General features: G+C 44.6%; 1 protein-coding gene across 5 annotated transcripts in view; it reads left to right on the forward strand.

Moving 5' to 3' along the window:
* Positions 1 to 20,537, forward strand: part of frem1b (Fras1 related extracellular matrix 1b) — a 304,502-nt gene that overhangs the window by 174,909 nt on the left and 109,056 nt on the right. For 4 of the 5 annotated variants that reach the window (XM_070886932.1, XM_070886934.1, XM_070886935.1 and 1 more), the window contains exons 20-22: positions 10,416 to 10,641; positions 18,498 to 18,642; positions 19,813 to 19,954. In XM_070886932.1, the coding sequence (XP_070743033.1) occupies positions 10,416 to 10,641; positions 18,498 to 18,642; positions 19,813 to 19,954 (513 nt within the window). Of the gene's footprint in view, positions 1 to 10,415; positions 10,642 to 12,345; positions 12,693 to 18,497; positions 18,643 to 19,812; positions 19,955 to 20,537 lie in introns of those variants that run through there. The other variant, XM_070886936.1, reaches the window with a different exon arrangement.

Below are 20,537 nucleotides of genomic sequence, written 5' to 3' on the forward strand. Positions count from 1 at the left end.
GTCCAGTTGCATGGATACTGGAATTCCGTTCAGTTCAAATTTCAACATTATTCGTGGACATTTCGTGGTGAAGGTGTGTACCCTGTACATTTCTGCCTCCTTGGTTCGAATCTTCAATTCAGCCTGATCCACAGTGGATCGATCTTCCTCTGCAGCATGGTGGTTTGCAGGGTTTGCAGCTCGCCTGCTCACTCGCTGGAGGTGTCCCATTGTTCTGCAGCCGTTGCACGCATAGTGCTTGAAGCAGCATTGATGGGCCCAATGATCACCTCCACAATGTCAACAGAATGTTAACTGCCTCGCATTAACAATTGATGGCGGACTCTGGGTCATCTGAGGTCGTGCAGCAGCCAGCATGTACGTTCTGCCATGTATATTCCTGCTCAAAAACAACATTACTTTATGCACAGTACTGGCCGAAACCTCTTTATGCTGCGAAATTTGTTTGGTGTTGTCACTGGTAGACATAAATGCCCGGGCTATCGTTATGACTTTGCTCAGATTCGAAGTTTCAACAGTCACTAGTTTGTGAAGGATTACCTCATGACCAATGCCAAGCACAAAAAAGTGTCTCAGCATTTGTTCAAGAAATCCATCAAATTCGCAATGTCCTGTGAGGCGCCTTAGATTGGCGACGTAGCTCGCCACTTCCTGACCCTCCGACTGTTAACACGTGTAGAACCGATACCTCGCCATCAAAACATTTTCTTTACGATTTAGATGCTCCCGGACCAGCATACACAATTTTTCATCGGATATTGTTGTTGGTTTTACCAGAGCTAGAAGATTCTTCATGGTTGTTGTCCCACAGACGGTAAGGAGGATCGCCCTTAGTTTGGCAGCGTTCTCATCCCCTTCCAGCTCGTTGACCACAAGGTATTGGTCGAGTCTCTCCATGAAGGCCTCCCAAACGTTCCCTTCTGAGAACTTCTCCAGGATACCAACTGTTCTTTGCATTTTCGGGCGGTTGTTCGTTATCTCATCGCCAATTGATACGTTCATAATAAGGGATGAAACTGAGTACTGTGAGCAATGAGTAATTGTGACCTTAGCTCCTTTAATAAAACTCCAGAGTGCCAGTACCGCATGGGTGGTCTGCTTATATATAGTGTTCTCAAGGGATGCAGGGATCCCTTGGGACTCCAACAGGTAGGCCCTCTGGTGGTGGTGTAATACAGGTTACCAAGGGTTAAATATATAGCAAAAAGAGTGGCTAAAATAAATGTTGGTCCCTTAGAGGATGATACGGGAGAATTAATAATGGGGAACAGGGAAATGGCAGAGACTTTGAACAAATATTTTGTATCGGTCTTCACGGTAGAAGACACTAAAAACATCCCAATAGTGGGTAATCGAGGGGCTATAGGGAGGGAGGAACTTAGTACAATGGTGGATAATCGAGGGGCTATAAGGAGGGAGGAACTAAAAACAATCACTATCACTAAAGGAGTAGTACTTGGTAAAATAATGGGACTAAAAGTGGACAAGTCACCTGGACCTGATGGCTTGCAGCCCAGGGTCTTAAAAGAAGTGGCTGCAGAGATAGTGTTTGCATTAGTTGTAATCTACCAAAATTCACTGGATTCTGGAGAGGTCCCAGCGAATTGGAAAACTGTAAATGTAACGCCCCTATTTAAAAAAGGAGGAAGACAGAAAGCAGGAAGCGATAGACCAGTTAACCTAACATCTGTCGTTGGTTAAATGCTGGAGTCCATTATTAAGGAAGCAGTAGAAGGACATTTGGAAAAGCATAATTCAGTCAAGTAGAATCAGCATGGTTTTATGAAAGGGACATCATGTTTGACAAATTTGCTGGAGTTCTTTGAGGATGTAACGAGCAGGGTGGATAAGGGAGAACCAGTGGATGTGGTTTATTTGATTTTTCCAGAAGGCACAGAAACATAGAAACATAGAAAATAGGTGCAGGAGTAGGCCATTCGGCCCTTCGAGCCTGCACCACCATTCAATAAGATCCTGGCTGATCAGTCACCTCAGTACCCCTTTCCTGCTTTCTCTCCATACCCTTGATCCCTTTAGCTGTAAGAGCCATACGTAACTCCCTCTTGAATATATCTAACGAACTGGCATCAACAACTCTCTGCAGTAGAGAATTCCATAAGTTAACAACTCTCTGAATGAAGAAGTTTCTCCTCATCTCGGTCCTAAATGGCTTATCCCTCATCCTTAGACTATGTCCCCTGGTTCTGGACTTCCCCAACATCGGGAACATTCTTCCTGCATTTAACCTGTCCAGTCCCATCAGAATTTCATATGTTTCTATGAGATCCCCTCTCATTCTTTTAAACTCCAGTGAATACAGGCCCAGTCAATCCAGTCTCTCCTCGTATGTCAGTCCTGCCATCCCGGGAATCAGCCTGGTGAACCTTCGGTGCACTCCCTCAATAGCAAGAATGTCCTTCCTCAGATTAGGAGACCAAACCTGAACACAATATTCCAGGTGAGGCCTCACCAAGGTCCTGTACAACTGCAGTAAGACCTCCCTGCTCCTATACTCAAATCCCCTCGCTATGAAGGCCAACATGCCATTTGCCTTCTTCACCACCTGCTGTACCTGCATGCCAACTTTAATGACTGATATACCATGACACCCAGGTCTTGTTGCACCTCCCCTTTTCCTAATCTGTCGCCATTCAGATAATATTCTGCGTTTGTGTTTTTGCCACCAAAGTGGATAACCTCACATTTATCCACATTATACTGCATCTGCCATACATTTGCCCACTCACCTAACCTGTCCAAGTCACCCTGCAGCCTCTTAGCATCCTCCTAACAGCTCACACCACCACCCAGCTGAGTGTCATTTGCAAACTTGGAGATATTACACTCAATTCCTTCATCTAAATCATTGATGTATATTGTAAATAGCTGGGATCCCAGCACTGAGCCCTGCGGCATCCCACTAGTCACTGCCTGCCATTCTGAAAAGGACCCGTTTATCCCGACTCTCTGTTTTCTGTCTGCCAACCAGTTCTCTACCACATCAATACAATACCCCCAATACCATGTGCTTTAATTTTGCACACCAATCTCTTGTGTGGGACCTTGTCAAAAGCCTTTTGAAAGTCCAAATACACCACATTCACTGGTTCTCCCTTGTCCACTCGACCAGTTACATACTCAAAAAATTCTAGAAGATTTGTCAAGCATGGTTTCCCTTTCATAAATCGATGCTGACTTGGACCGATCCTGCCACTGCTTTCCAAATGCACTGCTGTTTCATCTTTAATAATTGATACCTACATTTTCCCCACTATTGATGTCAGGCTAACCGGTTGATAATTCCCTGTTTTCTCTCTCCCTCCTTCTTTAAAAGATATATTAGCTACTTTCCAGTCCATAGGAGCTGATCCAGAGTCGATAGACTGTTGGAAAATTATCACTAATGCATCCACTATTTCTAGGACCACTTCCTTAAGTATCAGGTCCTGGGGATTTATCGGCCTTCAATCCCATCAATTTTCCAAACACAATTGCCTGTCTAATAAGGATTTCCTTCAGTTCGTCCTTCTCACGAGGCCCTCTAGTCCGGTCCCCTAGTATTTACGGAAGGTTATTTGTGTCTTCCTTCGTGAAGACAGAACCAAAGTATTTGTTCAACTGGTCTGCCATTTCTTTGTTCCCCATTCTAAATTCACCTAATTCTGACTGTAAAGGACCTACTATTATGTATGGAGAAAGAGTCAGACTGAACACTGTGAGCTCAAAGTAAAGTGTGACCGTAGTCTTTTATTGCAGGTCTCCAAAGTGCCTCTCCAACCTGTGAAGCCTCCTTAAATACCTGTGCTTCAAAGGGATTATGGGATCCCTTTGGCTCCAGGGGATGAGCCCTCTGGTGGCTGTACAGAGTAAATACAAGTATACATATATAACAACACTCCGCCCCCACCCCCAAAGTCAATAGTGTAACTATTTACAATGTGAGTTGATCTGGGGCCCTTCTTGCCCTGGTTGATCGTCTCAGTGTGAAAGCTGGTGTTGTTGAATCATTTGTTGGGTCCTCGCTGGGCTGCTGTGCAGCTGGCCTTGCTGGGCTGCCAGGTGTGTTGGGCCCTGTTGGGCTGCTGTGGATGATGGGTTCTGCTTCGTGGTCAACCGTGGTGCCGGTTGCCACTGGTGTGTATGTTGGGGGATCAAAAAAGGTAGGGTCCAAGGTGGGTTGCTCAGGATAGTCCGTGAATCTGAGTTTGATTTGGTCCAAGTGTTTCCGGTGAATGAGTCTATTTGAAAGTTTGACCCGAAACACCCTGCTCCCCTCTTTGGCCACGACAGTGCCGGGAAGCCACTTGGGACCTTGTCCATAATTTGATACAAATACAGGATCGTTGATTTCAATCACGCGTGACACATTTGCATTATCATGGTACGCACTTTGTTGAAGCCACCTGCTCTCCACCTGTTCGTGTAGATCAGTGTAAACTAATGAGAGCCTTATCTTAAGTGCTCTTTTCATGAGCAGTTCAGCAGGTGGGATCCCAGTGAGTGGGTGGGGTCTCGTGTGGTAGCTAAGCAGGACTCGGGATAGACGAGTCTGCAGTGAGCCTTCAGTTACCCTCTTCAAGCCTTGTTTGATGGTTTGCGCTGCTCTCTCTGCCTGACCATTGGACACTGGTTTAAATGGGGCAGATGTGACATGTTTGATCCCGTTATGGGTCATGAATTCTTTGAACTCAGCACTGGTAAAACATGGCCCGTTGTCACTCACCAGGACATCGGGTAGGCCGTGTGTGGCAAACATGGCCCGCAGGCTTTCAGTACTGGCAGTGGACATGCTCGCCGACATTATCTCACATTCAATCCACTTGAAGCACGCGTCAACAACCACAAGGGACATTTTACCCAAGAACGGGCCTGCATTGTCGACGTGTACCCGAGACCATGGTTTACTTAACTTAGCGGCGCCTCCCTGGGTGCATTGCTTAACTGCGAGCATGTGTTACATCTGTGAACGCAGGACTCTAAATCCGCATCAATACCGGGCCACCACATGTGGGATCTGGCTCTCACTTTCATCATTACGATGCCTGGGTGGGTACTGTGGAGTTCATTGATGAAGATGTCTCTGCCCTTCTTGGGGACCACTACTCGATTGCCCCACAGAAGGCAGTCTGCCTGTATAGACATTTCATCTTTGCGCCGCTGGAATGGCTTTATCTCTTCCTGCATTTCCACTGGGACACTGGACCAGCTCCCATGAAGTGTACAGCTTTTGACTAGAGATAATAAGGAGTCCTGGCTTGTTCAGGTTTTGATCTGCCGGGTAGTGACGGGTGATTGCTCACTCTCAAATGCTTCCATAACCATGGCTAGATCTGCGGGCTGCGCCATTTCCACCTCCGTGGTGGGCAATGGCAGCCTACTGAGAGCATCGGCGCAGTTTTCTGTGCCTGGCCTGTGGCGGATGGCATCGTTGTATGCGGACAACGTGAGCACCAATCTCTGGATGCGGGCCGTGGCGTTGGTATTTATCCCTTTACTCTCGGAGAACAGGGATATAAGTGGCTTATGGTCAGTTTCCAATTCGAATTTTAGCCCAAACAGGTATTCATGCATTTTCTTTACCCCATAGACAGACGCTAACGCTTCTTTCTCAATCATGCTGTAGGCTCTCTCAGCCTTAGACAGACTCCTGGATGCATAAGCAACCGGTTGCAGTTTCCCGAAATCATTAGTTTGTTGCAATACACACCCGACGCCATATGATGACGCATCACATGCTAGTACCAAACGCTTACATGGATCATACATCACAAGCAATTTATTTGAGCATAACAATTTTCTCGCTTTTACAAAGGCATTTTCTTGGCTTTTGCCCCAAACCCATTCGTCCCCTTTTCATAATAAGACATGTATTGGTTTTAACAGTGTGCTGAGACCCGGTAAGAAATTACCAAAGTTCTTCAGGAGTCCCAGAAACGACCGCAGTTCCGTCACGTTCTGTGGCCTCTGTGTGTTCTTGATTGCCTCCGTCTTCGCGTTGGTGGGCCTGATGCCATCCGCCGCAATCTTCCTTCCCAGGAACTCCACTTCAGGCACTAGGAAAACGCACTTCGTGCATTTTAACCTGAGCTCCACGCGGTTGAGTCAACTAAGAACCAGGTTCTGCAGATGCTCTACTGTGTTACGTCCTGTGACGAAGATGTCGTCCTGGAAGACCACGGTGCACTGGACTGACTTCAGTAAGCTTTCCATGTTTCTCTGGAATATCGTCGCCGCTGATCGGACTCCAAACGAGCATCTGTTATAAACAAAAAGACCTTTGTGTGTGTGTTGATGCAGGTGAGGGCCTTCGATGATTCCTCCAGTTCCTGTGTCATGTAGGCTGAAGTCAGATCCAGCTTCGTGAACTTCTTTCCTCCCACCTGCGTTGCAAACAGGTCGTCGGCCTTTAGTAGTAGGTATTGATCCTGCAGGGAGAAACAATTGATAGTTACTTTGCAATCGCACAGATTCTGACGGTGCCGTCTCCCTTGAGGACGGGGAGGATAGGACTGGCCCACTCGTTGAACTTGATCGGGGAAATGATGCCCCATCTTTGCAGCCGGTCTAGCTCGATCTCTACCCTTTCTCTCATCATGTACGGTACTGCTCTCATCTTGGATGGGTCATGCCCCCGGAATTAGGTGGATCTGCACTTTTGCTCCTTAGAATTTCCCGATGCCTGGTTCGAACAGCGAAGGAAATTTGTTTAAGACCTGGGAACATGAATGTCATCAGCGGGTGATAGCACTCGGACGTCGTCCCAGTTCCAGCGTATCTTTCCCAGCCAGCTCGTGCTGAGCAGCGTAGGACCATCGCCCGGTACTACCCAGAGTGGTAGCTTGTGCACCGCTAAATCGTAGGAGACCTTTATGGTAGCACTGCTGATTACAGGAATCAGTTCTTTTGTGTAAGTTCTTAGTTTCGTGCAAACTGGAGTTAAGACTGGCCTTGAGGTCTTGTTGCACTGCAACCTTTTGAAAGTCTTTTTGCCCATGATGGACTGGCTCGCACCCTTGTCCAGCTCCATTGACACCGGGAGTCCATTTAGTTCAACATTCAGCATTATCGGGGGACAATTCGTGGTGAATGTGTGCACCCCATGTACCTATGCCTCCTCTATCTGAGGCTCTAGTTCATCGTGATCCTCCGTGGATCTGTCCTCCTCTGCAACATGGTGGTTTGCAGGTTTAACAGGCTTTGCAGCTCGCCTGCACACTCGTTGGAGGTGTCCCATTGTTCCGCAGCCCTTGCAAATGTGCTCTTTGAATCGGCATGAATGGAAACGATAATCACCCCCGCAGCGCCAACAAGGTGTTAATGGCCTTGTGTTCATCACCCTTGATGGTCGACTCTGAGACATCTGCAGATGTGTAGCTGCAGGTATGTGTGACCTGCCCTGTACGTTATGATTCGAAAACAACATCACTTTGTTCACACTACCTGTAGCAGTACTTGTGTGCTGAGAGATTTGCTTCGTATTGTCATTGGTGGCAATGAATGCCTGGGATATTGCTATGGCCTTACTCAAGGTTAGGGTCTCTGCAGTCAAAAGTTTGCGAAGTATGGGTTCGTGGCCAATGCCAAGTATGAAAAAGTCTCTGAGCATGTGCCCAATAGTCCTTCAAAGTCGCTTTGTCCTGCAAGGCTTCTTAGCTCAGCGACATAACTCGCCACTTCCTGGCCTTCAGATCTTTTGTACGTGTAGAACTGGTACCTCGCCATCAGAACACTTTCCTTTGGGTTCAAATGCTCTCAGACCAGTGTGCACAAATCATCATATGATTTCTCTGTGGGTTTCACTTGAGTGAGCAGATTCTTCATGAGGCCATATGTTGGTGCCCCACAGATAGTGAGGAGGATCGCCCTTCGTTTGGCAGCGCTCTCTTCCCCATCTAGCTCATTGGCCACGAAGTATTGGTCCACAAAGTTTCCCGATGATCTCCCTCTGAGAATTTCTCCAGGATGCCCACTGTTCTCTGCATCTTTGGATTCGCTATCTGTATTTCATCGCCAGTTGTTGTGTATGGAGAAAGAGTCAGACTGAACACTGTGAGGTCAAAGTAAAGAGTGACCTTAGCCTTTTATTGCAGGTCCCCAGAGTGCCTCTCCAACCTGTGAAGCCTCCTTAAATATCTGTGCTCCCAAGGGATTTATGGGATCCCTTGGGACTCCAGGTGTTTAGCCCTCTGGTGGCTGTACAGAGTAAATACAAGTATACAAATATAAAACTGAGTGTTATAGTTTGGAATGATTGCTAGTTTGGGAATTTCCCTGGGGGTTCTCTTGATTGGTTGCTGCAACTTCAGCAAATGATCAACGGAAATCCCATTTATGTGGTTACATTAGTCAGTTGAGAGGATTCCTGAGGAAATTCCTGGTGCTAGTAATTTCTACATCCCACAGTTTGAAGGCCATCATAACAAAGCAGAATTTCCAGTTTTTAGCAAATTACCGCAGCTGAGGTTACATATATGTAAGCAATGTTGGACTAGTCAAGATGTTTGCCAATAACATTTGAAGCAAAGTTTAAACACTGCTTTCCAATATGTTGCTTCAGTACATGAGTTATGGAATTATAGTTCTAAAATTTGATGCATTATACAAACTGTTGCATTTCCTTCTGGTAATAAACTGACTGTAATTATTGTAGTTCTGCAAATAACCAAACTGATTTTAGAAGACATGAGTATTGCCAATGGAGGTTTTGCATCTATGGTCTATAACTTATATTGTAGTGTGCTTGGACAGAGCAACTACATGTCCCAGTGGACTAACATAAGAACATAAGAAATAGGAGCAGGAGTAGGTTATTTAACCCCTCGCGTCTGCTCCGCCATTCAATAAGATCATGGCTAATCTGATCATGGACTCGGCTCCACTTCCCTGCCCAATGCCTATAACTCTTTACTCCCTTATCGCTCAAAAATCTGTCTATCTGTGCCTTGAATATATTCATGAACCCAGCCTCCACAGCTCTCTGGGGCAAAGAATTACACAGATTTACAACCCTCTGAGAGAAGAAATTCCTCCTCATCTCAGTTTTAAATGGGCTGCCCCTTATTCTGAGACTATGTCCCCTAGTTCTGGATTCCCCCACGAGAGGGATCATCCTCTCTGCAACCACCTTGTCGAGGCCCCTCATAATCTTATACGTTTTGATAAGATCACCTCTCATTCTTCTGAATTCCAATGAGTATAGGCCGAACCTACTCAACCTTTCCTCATAAATCAACCCCTTCATCTCTGGAATCAACCTAGTGAACCTTCTCTGAACATCCCCCAATGCAAATATATCCTTCCTTAAATACGGAGACCAAAACTGTACGCAGTACTCTAGATGTGGCCTCACCAATACCCTGTACAGTTGTAGCAGGACTTCTCTGCTTTTATACTCTATCCCCCTTGCAATAAAGGCCAACATTCCATTTGCCTTCCTGGTTACTTGCTGTACCTGCATACTAACTTTTTGTGTTTCAAAGTATTTTTTTATTTCACTAATGTTAACTTTTGAAACGATGTTACTCGGCACAAACATCATGATGTTCTATGAAAGCTGTGATATTTAAGGTTCTTGCATTTATTTGCCTAATACAAGTTCTGAACTCACTTTTGTCCCTATGACCCTCAACTGCTATAATTTTCCATATGTTTATAATGATTGATCTTTGACAAGACTTTAACAGTTCTTAACAAGCAATTCCAGTGCATCAAATTTAAAATTCTCATTCCCATCTTTAAATCCCTCCATGGCCTCATCCCTCCCTATTCCTCAATCCCTTCATTCTCCCTAAACTCTCCATTCCTCTGACTCTGGCCTTTTGTGCCACCCTCCCTTCAGCCCACTGTTTCTTCAGCCTCTAGGTCCTACAGTCTGGAATTCTCTCCCTAAACTCCTCTGCCTCCCAAACTCTCTCTCCTCCTTTAAGACCCTCCTTAAAACGCATCTCTTTGGCCAAGCTTTTGGGAACCGTCGTCTGCTCTTGTGATGCACCTTGGAATCTTTTTCTACATTAAGCATCCTATATAACTGCAAGTTTTTGTTGTTGCTTTAACTTTTGAATGCTCCAGACATGCTTCCAAAGTCATTCTTTAATGTTATGAAGGGAGGCCTAAGAAGTAGCTACCCACCTCACCTCCCATAATTTTTGAGGAAACTAAGAGGGGCGTAAACCCAGACGATCTGAGTTCCACTCCAAATTGTGCCTTCCCTCAACCAGAATCATATCGCAGTTCCTCAACTCCTCCTCCCCCCACCACCCAACCCCACACAGTTGGCCAAAATTCCTACAGAATTATTTTCAAGCCATGCTATGGTAACATATAATATCTATAAATAAATGCATGTTGAGAACATTTGTTGTTTAAATTCCGATTTAATCGCTGCATCATATCAATGAATCTGTCTTTTTATGCAGATAATAGAGGGTGATATATGTGAGATTGGCCCTGGAGTGCTGAATGCGGCAGACCTGGATGTTCCTCGTGATACACTGATCTTCTCAGTGGTTAGACCCCCTGCCCATGGAGTGCTCCTGAATGGCCTCTATGGCAATGATATTGTCACATACAGAAAGATGAATGCTGAAGTTCTACATAATGATCTGCCAGTACACAGCTTTAGCATGGATGAACTCAAACGAGGTCTGTATATAGTGTGCTACAGATGTCCTCTGCTGGACACCAAATATTACTGCATAGCACGATATATGTTCCTCTGTGGCAAGTTTATGTGTTCGTAAAGGTGGAAAATATGGTTCAATCCCTATTTTAATACTGACATATGTAGAATAAATTTAGTAATATCAGAAGAAATGATTTTGGAATTCTTTTGTCCATAACTTGTTCTGGGGCTTTCTAAGTAAAATATTTAGATGGTCATTTATCAGTAACAGCTGAGGATCTGCTGTGTGATTAGGGGTGCAATACCAGCCTATTTTACCATTTATCTGTTACTAGAAGAGCATTTCATATGATTGACTAAAGATTGCGAAAAGTAGCAGTGGCTGCCTGAGGCATTGCGTGGGTCATCATGCATTCGGGATCGTCTTTGGGATTAACTGATGCAGTTTGTGCGAATAGAGTATTCATCTCATTGGAGCATCAGGAGCTACAGACAATCCTTCAAATAACAGTCGAAGAAAGTGTGCAGACTGAAGCAGGTGTCTGCTATTTTGGGTTAGCTGTGGCACATTATGGTCTGGGTTCTACTTCAGTTCGTAAAAGATTAGGGTTTATAGTCTGAGACATGTAAGTATCAAACTGGATGATCTGATCAGTGTAAGTGAAGACTGGGGAGAAGTATAGTTTAAGAGCTCGTTAATTTTAGTAAATTTGAATGTAGAAAATAGCTGTTTTCAATATTAACTCAATTACATTTAATTTAAAATTTACATTAAGAATATTAACTTCACACGATGTAGATTTTTTGCTGATATATTGAACATGCATCAAAATGGTAACCGTAGCATTATTTTCAGTATTTCAGAGTGACAATAAATATATTTGTATTATCTGCTATCTTAATTTGAAGTAAGGGGGGGAAATTAGTAACCAAGGGCCCGAACTTGATGAACGCTAAGTCCCGGGCGGAACGTACCTTTTTGCCTCCAGCTGCCACTGGGGCCAGTCGGGAGCGAGTTTCACCGCGATTGTGTCAGTAGCCGTGGCAACGGCAGGCAGCGGGAGTCGGCAGGTGGGCGTGAGCAGGCGGCGGCTTCAGTGGGCGCTAGGTGCAAGCCTCTCGACTCGGCAAACATCGGAGGCCGTGCACCGCGCATGCGCGAGACGGGATTTTTTTGTAGTTTCCTCTGGGCGATGACATCACTTTTGCCGTGATTGGGGTTGATGGCACAGCTGTGCATGCTCATAAAAACTGTGCACTCACTTGCACCTGCCAGTTAGAGAGGGGTCAGTTTTGGAGAGAGGGACACAAATTCATCATCAGCCATCCATCAAGAAAAGTAATAATGAGGGGAAAAAAAGCCTCCAAGAAGTCTGATGGAGCCAAGCCCAGAGCTCCCAGGTTTAATGATGACGAACTGGAGGAGCTTGTATGCGAGGTGGAGCGCCAGTATAAAGATCTCACCCAAGATGGTCGTGGCAAGCCTCCACCTCCCAATATAGACACATTTGGAGGGAGATTGGTGAGGCCGTGTCCTCAGTGGGCAACATTGTGTGGGATGCTAAGTCAAATGCCTTTTAACACACAGTGTGTCGGCCATTAATGGTGTGCTGATGTAGCAATGAAACTTCTTGAAGTAAGAATGTTAAATGTGACGGTTCACATGTCAGCTTGACCAACACCACCCCCCAGCTATACACTGAAATGTTATCCTCTACTTGCAGATGTTGATTCGGACAGCACTGAGCAATGCACCCCATCCACCTCTGGCACACACAGACCGAGTGTGAGACCAACGTCTCCCACCCCAACGTTGTCACCAGTCCGACACACCAGCTCCTTCCTCCACCGCCCCCCCACCCCCCCCAAGATCACCCATATCCACCGCACCCACCTCTGCCACCCAAAGTCACGAAGACCAGGAGGGAGAAGTGCCAGTCTTCGAACCACTTGAGGTGAGGAGTTGCAAGAGGAGGACTCCAGTCTCCTGACATGTGTGCCACCTGTCCGGCCAACATCGGTGTAGTGGTCCGACTTCTTAGGATTCGAGTCGGACGAAGCTGGAACAAGTGCTGGGAAGCGCAGAGGCTGTGCCGGAAAATCCACCAAACTGCAAGCAGTCAGGATGATGCAACACTCCGATGAGGATGGAGTGTGGCTCGCAGCAATTCAAGAAATGGTCCAGCTGTCGAGGACGAGCATGGAACTAGGTCGAGCTGTGCTGCAGACCATGGCTGGGATAGTTGCCAGCATCGCCACCTTTGGAGCCAGTATGGAGCGGCTCATTAGTGTTGAGGCGATGAGGCAAGCGATGGCTTCTGGCCACGTCATGCAACCCCCCCAAGCCTACACCATCAAGGCCGACAGATACTGAGGAGCCCGAGATGCCACCTCCTTCAATAATGCCTCCTTCCTTCTCTCCAAGATGAACGCATCAGCAGCGCTCCGGCTGCCCTCCTGCACAATGTGACGGAACAGAGGCGGTGAGGGTCAGGGGTGCGGCTCGCCATGAAGAGGATGATGGGCCTCACTTCAAGCGGGGGGAAGAGAGATGGTGGTAGTGAGTAGAGTGTTGGGTGTTGGTGGTGGATATGTTCTTTATCTTCATTAAGTTGTTTCACATGGGTCCTTGTCAATGTCATTTGACTGGTCTTGGAACAACTGTACATATGTTGGATTCAATTGTTTGCATGTTCTCACTTTGACATACTGCATTATTCAATACAGTCACATTATTACCCACTCTTGGTCAGTGTCTCATTTTTACATTATCTGGGGTGCGTCCTGAGAAAAAGACAAATCTCCTTCAGGTGGACTGTTGTATGAGGAATCTCTTGCCCTCCACATATGAAGCGACTGGTTAATGGGTTCTGTCATCAGGCGATTGCAATACGACAAGTAAGGGTCATCAATGCAGGAAGGCTGTGAGAGGCAGTCGCGCTACTTGCAGGGCACACATTAAGGCTTGCATTTCAGTTCACATTTTCTTAGGTCCACCATCGCGGAGTCCCACCCCTGATATCACATGTTCCTCAGTGACCTTGCAGTCCATTATATATCTTTTTCCTTCTTCTATACTTGAGGTGATCCTGTTCTCACTATCAGATGCTGTGACCTGCTAGAACATTACATGGTCGCATTTTCGCCTATTTACTCTGACAGAAGCTCATACCATCTGTGCACTCACATTCTGTCTATAACTCTGTTCTGCCTGCAATGGTCTAAAAACTCTTGTAGGACATCTCCATTGAGCCGTTACCATCTCTCGGAACTCATTGTCACTTCCTCCACCACACCTTCCCTTCAATGGAGTACTTCTCATTTATATGTCTGAACTCATTCTGTGCAGCTTAAGGTCGATCAGATCACTAATTCTGAGCCTCTGTTAATGGTGCAACATATGGACGCTACCCGGGATGTGCAGCGCTGCACCACTATGAGTGATTCTCCCTGGTGCCCATTTCACAGACAGCTCAGACCAGCTTTTTGCCAGCAATCATTCTGGCGGATGGGAGCACGATAATAGGGGATCGGTGCACAAGGAATAGCCCTGTTTTGAGCCGCCGACATGGGCGGGCGGCAGGAAGTTGCGTCAGCGGTACTTCACTGAGGAATCCCCTGCCGGGCAGGACCTGGGTGGCATATGAGCGGCACCTGAAGAATCTGTGAAAAAACAAATTTCGGGCGGAACCTCGGTGGCTGTGGACAGAACTCTCATCAAGTTTGGGCCCTAAATGTCTGAGATTGAATTATGAGTGTAAAGGAACAAATTTTAAGTGTAGTCTTCAAGGCCTCGCTATAAAGCTGCCTGACCATGATTATTGGAACAGTTTTGGTGATCCCATCGAGGAAGAGCGAGATTAAGTGTGCGTATGATAGAGGAATATAGACAGACAGACAGACAGACAGACAGACAGAGAGAGAGAGAGAGAGATCAAGAGAAATTACATTTTCCTCTTATTTTCATACTTACATAAACGATAACTGACAGGGATTTGTTTTTTGATTTCCAACTTTTCCACTTCTCCTCAAGGCTGTGACTCATGTTAGGGCCCATTGCCAGCAGTTTCAGATACCTTACCCAAGTGGCTATTAATTATTCCTGAGCCAAAATTATGAATTATGACAGGTTGTTCAACCAGAGGAGGTATTGCTGTGGGCCTCGATTTCAAAATTCTCATCCTTATTTTCAAATCCCTCCATGGTCTCGCCCCTCCCTATCTCTGTAATCTCCTCCAGCCCCACAATCCCCCGAGATGTCCGCGCTCCTCTAATTCTGCCAACTTGAGATCCCTGATTATAATCACTCAACCATTGGTGGCCGTGCCTTCTGTTGCCTAGGCCCCAAACTTTGGAATTGCCTGCCTAAACCTCTCCACCTTTCCACCTCTCTTTCCTCCTTCAAAATGCTCCATAAAACCTACCTCTTTTATCAAGCGTTTGGTCACCTGCCCTAATTTCTAATTATGCAGCTCGGTGTCAAATTTTTTGTCTCATAATACTCCTGTGAAGCACCTTGGGATATTTCACTACGTTAAAGGCACTATATAAATACAAGTTGTTGTTGTTGTTGGGACCCAATCCTGTTCTCAGTGACACCCATATAGATCCACTTTCCAACAGGGTCATTGGATTGTTGATGGTTCCCCCACCCGCCCATCCTTTGCCTCGTCCAGGGAAACTGTGGCCAATCATTGCCCAAATTGAGATCAGCTGACTCAACATAGACCAGAGATCAAACTCGGGATGTCATGGTCTCTTTGACTCAATTCCACACTGAACAGTGCATTAATTAACTGAGCCATCAGAGAACCACAAGCAAACCATCACTCGTAAAGCAAAATCTGCTAGAGGTTAAAGTAGTTTTGGTCCCGCTGTTTTCAAAGGTCACTTGATGACACATGCCTTTTATTGGTACAGGTTGCACTCATAGTATCCTATATGCATTGTTACCATGACTGTAAAGTTGTGTTAATCAATTTGATACAGGAAGAGTTATTAAAAAAACATTAATTTTATAAGTTGCCTGTGGCGAATGCTTACAGATCAGTTATATGTCTCTGCAGTTTGTATTAAAGAAATAAGCTGAGCAAAGATTGACTCTTTGAATTTAACAGAATTTCTAACATTAACATGGGCAATAAAGTTAAGAGCCAAAGTCACCTATGGTGGAGGAATTATCAGCACGATATCATGCATTTTGATGAAAGAACTGCAGAAATTCAAGCAATGTCATTAAGGGTTTTGATTTTTTTAAATATCTAAGCTTATCTTGGTTTTCCTTCAAATACTGTGCTAACTAAGCCGGCATGATGTTCTTAATTGCTCCAGAATGGAGCGGTAGGACACAGGTTTGCATAGCTGATTATCAGTACGGTGAGATGCCAATTTCAGATGCCACATCTGAGAGAGGTATTGAGGTGTGCCTAGCTGCTTTCTTAATAGGAAGATGAGGAAATCAGCAAGTGTGTTACACTGCTCAGAAAGAGAATAGTGCTCAGTGCAGGGCAAAGACGTGAGAAAACACATTTGTAACTCAAGACTTCCACTTGAATCATACCAGGACTCTCTTTGAAAATTGTGATTGCTAAAAAAAAGCACACGTCCTAATGTCTTTTCACAATTTTTACACTTTCCTACCTCTTTAATTTAATTATTGGGACTCGCATCCACTATACATTTTCAGGGATGGAGGAAAGCCTTAGCCTCCATCCCTATACAGTGGGCTCATATATTTGCTCCAAACATCACTGTGATCCACAAATATAATTTCATTTGAATATGCCTTTATACATACTGGAATTGTGAAAAACAAATGTTTCAGCTAAAGGCAGGTCAATATATTACACCACTGCATCTAGAACCTGAAATTCTGATTGAACTCTCTACAGTACAAACATTCCATATGACAAGAGGTGTACAAGTGACCTGGGAACAAACTTTCCTTCAGATATTCCTACCCCCTCAATTTGGGGAAGTTCCTAAACTATTCTCAGCATCACCAATCAAGATATAAAACTAAAATCAGAAACTCAACACAGGCGAAAACGTGCATGCTTCCACTGCATAGTACTGTAACCTTAAGAGTCTAATGTGCAAGTCATCATGTCACCTTACAGTTCATATTTGTTTGGTTCTTCATAGTTACACTACTCAAGACAAATTGGCTTGACTTATAGATAATACAATACTACAGGGAATTGAGTCTGAACAGAGGACCAAGAAATGAGCTGGGTGAAATGTGAGTGGGTGCAACAATGGCAGATGGAACTTAATGTAAACGGTGTAAACAACTGTACGTGGGAAGAAAAGATGGTGTCCTACACAATGACTGGTGTTCGAATAGCTAAGGGTTAAGTTGAAAAAGAATAAGTGATACTGGTGCTTTGATGCTTTTTCAAAGTAAACATTGCATAATGGATTTTGTATACGACACATTGCAGACATCGCAGATATCCTGGGGTTGGCCCCAGTTGAACATTCATGGAAAGCTTCCAGTGTGAGATGCACGTAATACTGAGAGCTCACACAGCAGCGCAAAGGCAGTCACCTGAAGATAAGTGCCTACCAGGTGGCGGGGAACATTTCAAGTCTGCTAAAATAAAAAATAGAAGTTTAAAATGAAAGACAACAAAAAGGAGGTGGAAGGAAAACATTTTTCAGATAGGAAATGCCTCTGAATGGAAAAAGGAGTAACTGGTAGTAAGCAACAGGTACAAAATAATGTTGAGGCAGGAAATGTAATCTGTGAACAAGTGATGGGGTGGTACAAGAACCTTCATTTTGATGGATGGTGAAATGGAGGTTGCTGATGTGGATGTGAGGAGGGTTGCCTTATTTGGCATTTCAGGGCACCCTGCCCAAAACCGAGCAATGCAGCTTTCTTGACACAAGGCGGTAGCCAGGGTTAATGCTGTGCAGAGTCACCACAGGACCTACATAGATATGGAATAAATGGTGGACCTATAGGAAGCTGCCAGGGTAAAGTTACCCAACAGTACCATTTACCAGGTCCATGGCCCAATTATGCATGTCACATGGTATTAGATGTCCATCTGCTACACGTTTATGGCTGACCCATGCAAAATCCTCAGATAACCTTACTGCTCTTTGATTGATTACTATGCATGCCATTATTCTAGCTGATATTCATATTAAGAACTCGAGTATTTCAACTTCATTGTAGAAGATGGATGGGAATTTCCTTCCATGGCATAAGTACGGCTGGGTGCCCACCCAATCGACTGCTGCTGACTGTTGCAAAGTTTCTGGGAAACCTTACTTACATTTTTTCAGCACCTGTGCTTGGGAATTGGCCATTAGTGGGGGGAAGGAAATGGCCGCTGCTGGTGGAAACAGATGCACGCAGCAGCTTTAAGGGGCGGACAGCATCACTGAGCAGGAACATACTGACTTCATTTCCTTGGATGTGTTCATTTCAGTGGATGTGTTCATTGAAGGACCCTACACTGACTGCCAGGCACCTGCACTTTGGGCTGTGCTGAGCATTGCTGGCCACCTTTATGCACAGTATTGAATGTCTTCTGCAACAGTTTTTAACTCTCAACTAAACGTTTCAAAAGTTGTCTTGACAGGTGAGAGCAGAATAAAGTCATACTGCAACATATGAGTGACTAACACCTGGATGGTTTTCCAGATACTTTCCTTTGTGATCTTTATCAACCAAACCATCCCGGAATATCTTTTCATCATATTTATACTGAAAGGCGCTCCATGTTTGAATAAAGTGATCCGTGCTTTTGCAGGGTGTTTCATACTGTTACAGGGAGATGTTTGTGTATTTTACAGGGTATTATTTACTTTTATAGGACAACATACTTTCATAGGCTTGTTATAACCCTGTTTATTTCTACAGGAATGAAGCTCATGTACATGCACGATGACACTGAAACCCTGAAGGATAGTTTTACCATAGAGCTGACAGATGGCAAGCATACAGTCCACGGGACAGTACATGTCCATATTATATTGGTCAATGACGAGAAGCCAGTTGTTCTAAAGTAAGCTTCAATTCGCTGGTGAGAGATCCACAATATGAATTCCTTGTGTGATATATTATAATTGCAAAGCATTAAGTAAACATGGTTTGGGGGGGAGGAGGGGTGGTTGATAGCCTGCATTTTGAAGTTTCATTCAGTTTTTCACTTTCATGTCTTGTTTAAGACCCAAATTCTATTAATATTCTCTATCCAGTGGTTGCGTTTGGATTGTCATCTCGAACCATTACATAAAGCTCATAGTATGGGCCAAATGTTTCTCAAATATCTATTTCTTTAACATCAATCGATGAGGAACACTATTGAATCACTCTGACTGTGTTTAATAAATCTTATTCCCAAAATGTAGTATTCATTCAAAGTAAGTGCTTTAGGGAACATGAAGATTTTTTATTAGGAGATTCAAACCTTGTGATCTTGTTGATTTAAGGAGTGGTATTGAAGTACAGTGTAAGCCATGGTTTCTAAAACCAGTTCAACTGCCCCTGCTCAACAATTACATCCTCGTTTTATCTACTTGTGCTCAAATTGAAAGTTTCAGTTATCCAGTTGGTTGAACTTCTCGCTGTGGAACTAAGCGACACAGACAAGGAAGGTCGTGGTTCTTGCACCAAGTTGGCTGATTTCAGCTAGGGTAGTGGTAGCGCTGATACAATTGGCTTCAGCACCCCTCAGCCAGGGAGAGGAAAACCTGCTAAGCTTTCCATTCTGGGACTGCTTTCCAGTGACACTTGCTGGCAAATGCATATGTGTGGATGTTGGGTGAGAACAGGATTAAGCCTCGTTACGATACTCCCACAGCTCAATAGCCAGCACTCACTTTCTAGGCTCATGCATTGGACGATTTATTGTCCAGCATACATGGAGCTGTTAGGTACAAATAATACTAGGTTTGTAAACTTACATTGAGTCTAGGAACTTAGTAGATTGGCTGACTGAGCGTGCTCAACTCAACAATATATTTCTTTTGCGGGAATATTAGATCACAGACTTATGAAGATGTGCTGACAACCCTCAGTGGTTAACATGACTATAGAGAATTAACAGTAATCTTTGGATTATTGGATGTTACTACCCTGCTATACTCACTCTCAGGTTACAGAAATGCTTGATGGAAATGCATTGATAGTTGTATGTTTGGATTGGATCAATGATTGCTCTTTACCTGTTCAGGAACACTGGCTTGGAAGTGGAAGTAGGAGAAAACAAGGTTATTTCCAGCGTGGCATTAGAAGCTGAAGACAAGGACACACCACGCTTCAAGCTTTACTATGTCATCAATACTGTGCCCATGTTTGGCCAGCTGCAGTTAAAGGTGACAGAATGTTTCATAATTTTCCCATTTGTTGAAGAAGTTCAGAAGAAAAGTAGTTCCTGGCTCAAATCATGGTGCTATACAAGAACTGAGATTATTCTCTTCAGAAAAGCATGGGTCATTAATCATTCATGGAAAGTTATTTTTAAATAGTAGTGAGACCTGGGGGGAAGAATTCCTCTACTCCCTTTGTACAGCAATATTATAAGTGACTTCTTGAAGTTGATGAAGGTTCCCTGTGGTCAGTAATTCCAGTGAAATTATAAACATGTTCAAGAGGAAAGACATGTCAGAATGTTAGAAATACAAACCAGAGGCAATCTGCATGAACTACATGAACCCCTTTATAATGTTGCTGCACATAGAGACCAAAGCAATTGCCCTCCTCCTTCTGTAAGTTCATTCGACTGAATTGGGAATGCAAGAGGCCTAAAAATTTCAACAGTTCCACTGTGCTGCCAGAAGACTGGCAGAATGGAACTTTTGTCTACCATTTTGTCCTACCCGTGACCTTGTCCCAAATCCCAGAGACATATTAACATACTAATGGTGAGTGCTTGTGCCAGCACTACAGGGGTACCAA

This window comes from Pristiophorus japonicus, chromosome 8 (genome assembly GCF_044704955.1).
Source record: "Pristiophorus japonicus isolate sPriJap1 chromosome 8, sPriJap1.hap1, whole genome shotgun sequence".
Classification (NCBI taxonomy): Eukaryota; Metazoa; Chordata; class Chondrichthyes; family Pristiophoridae; genus Pristiophorus; species Pristiophorus japonicus.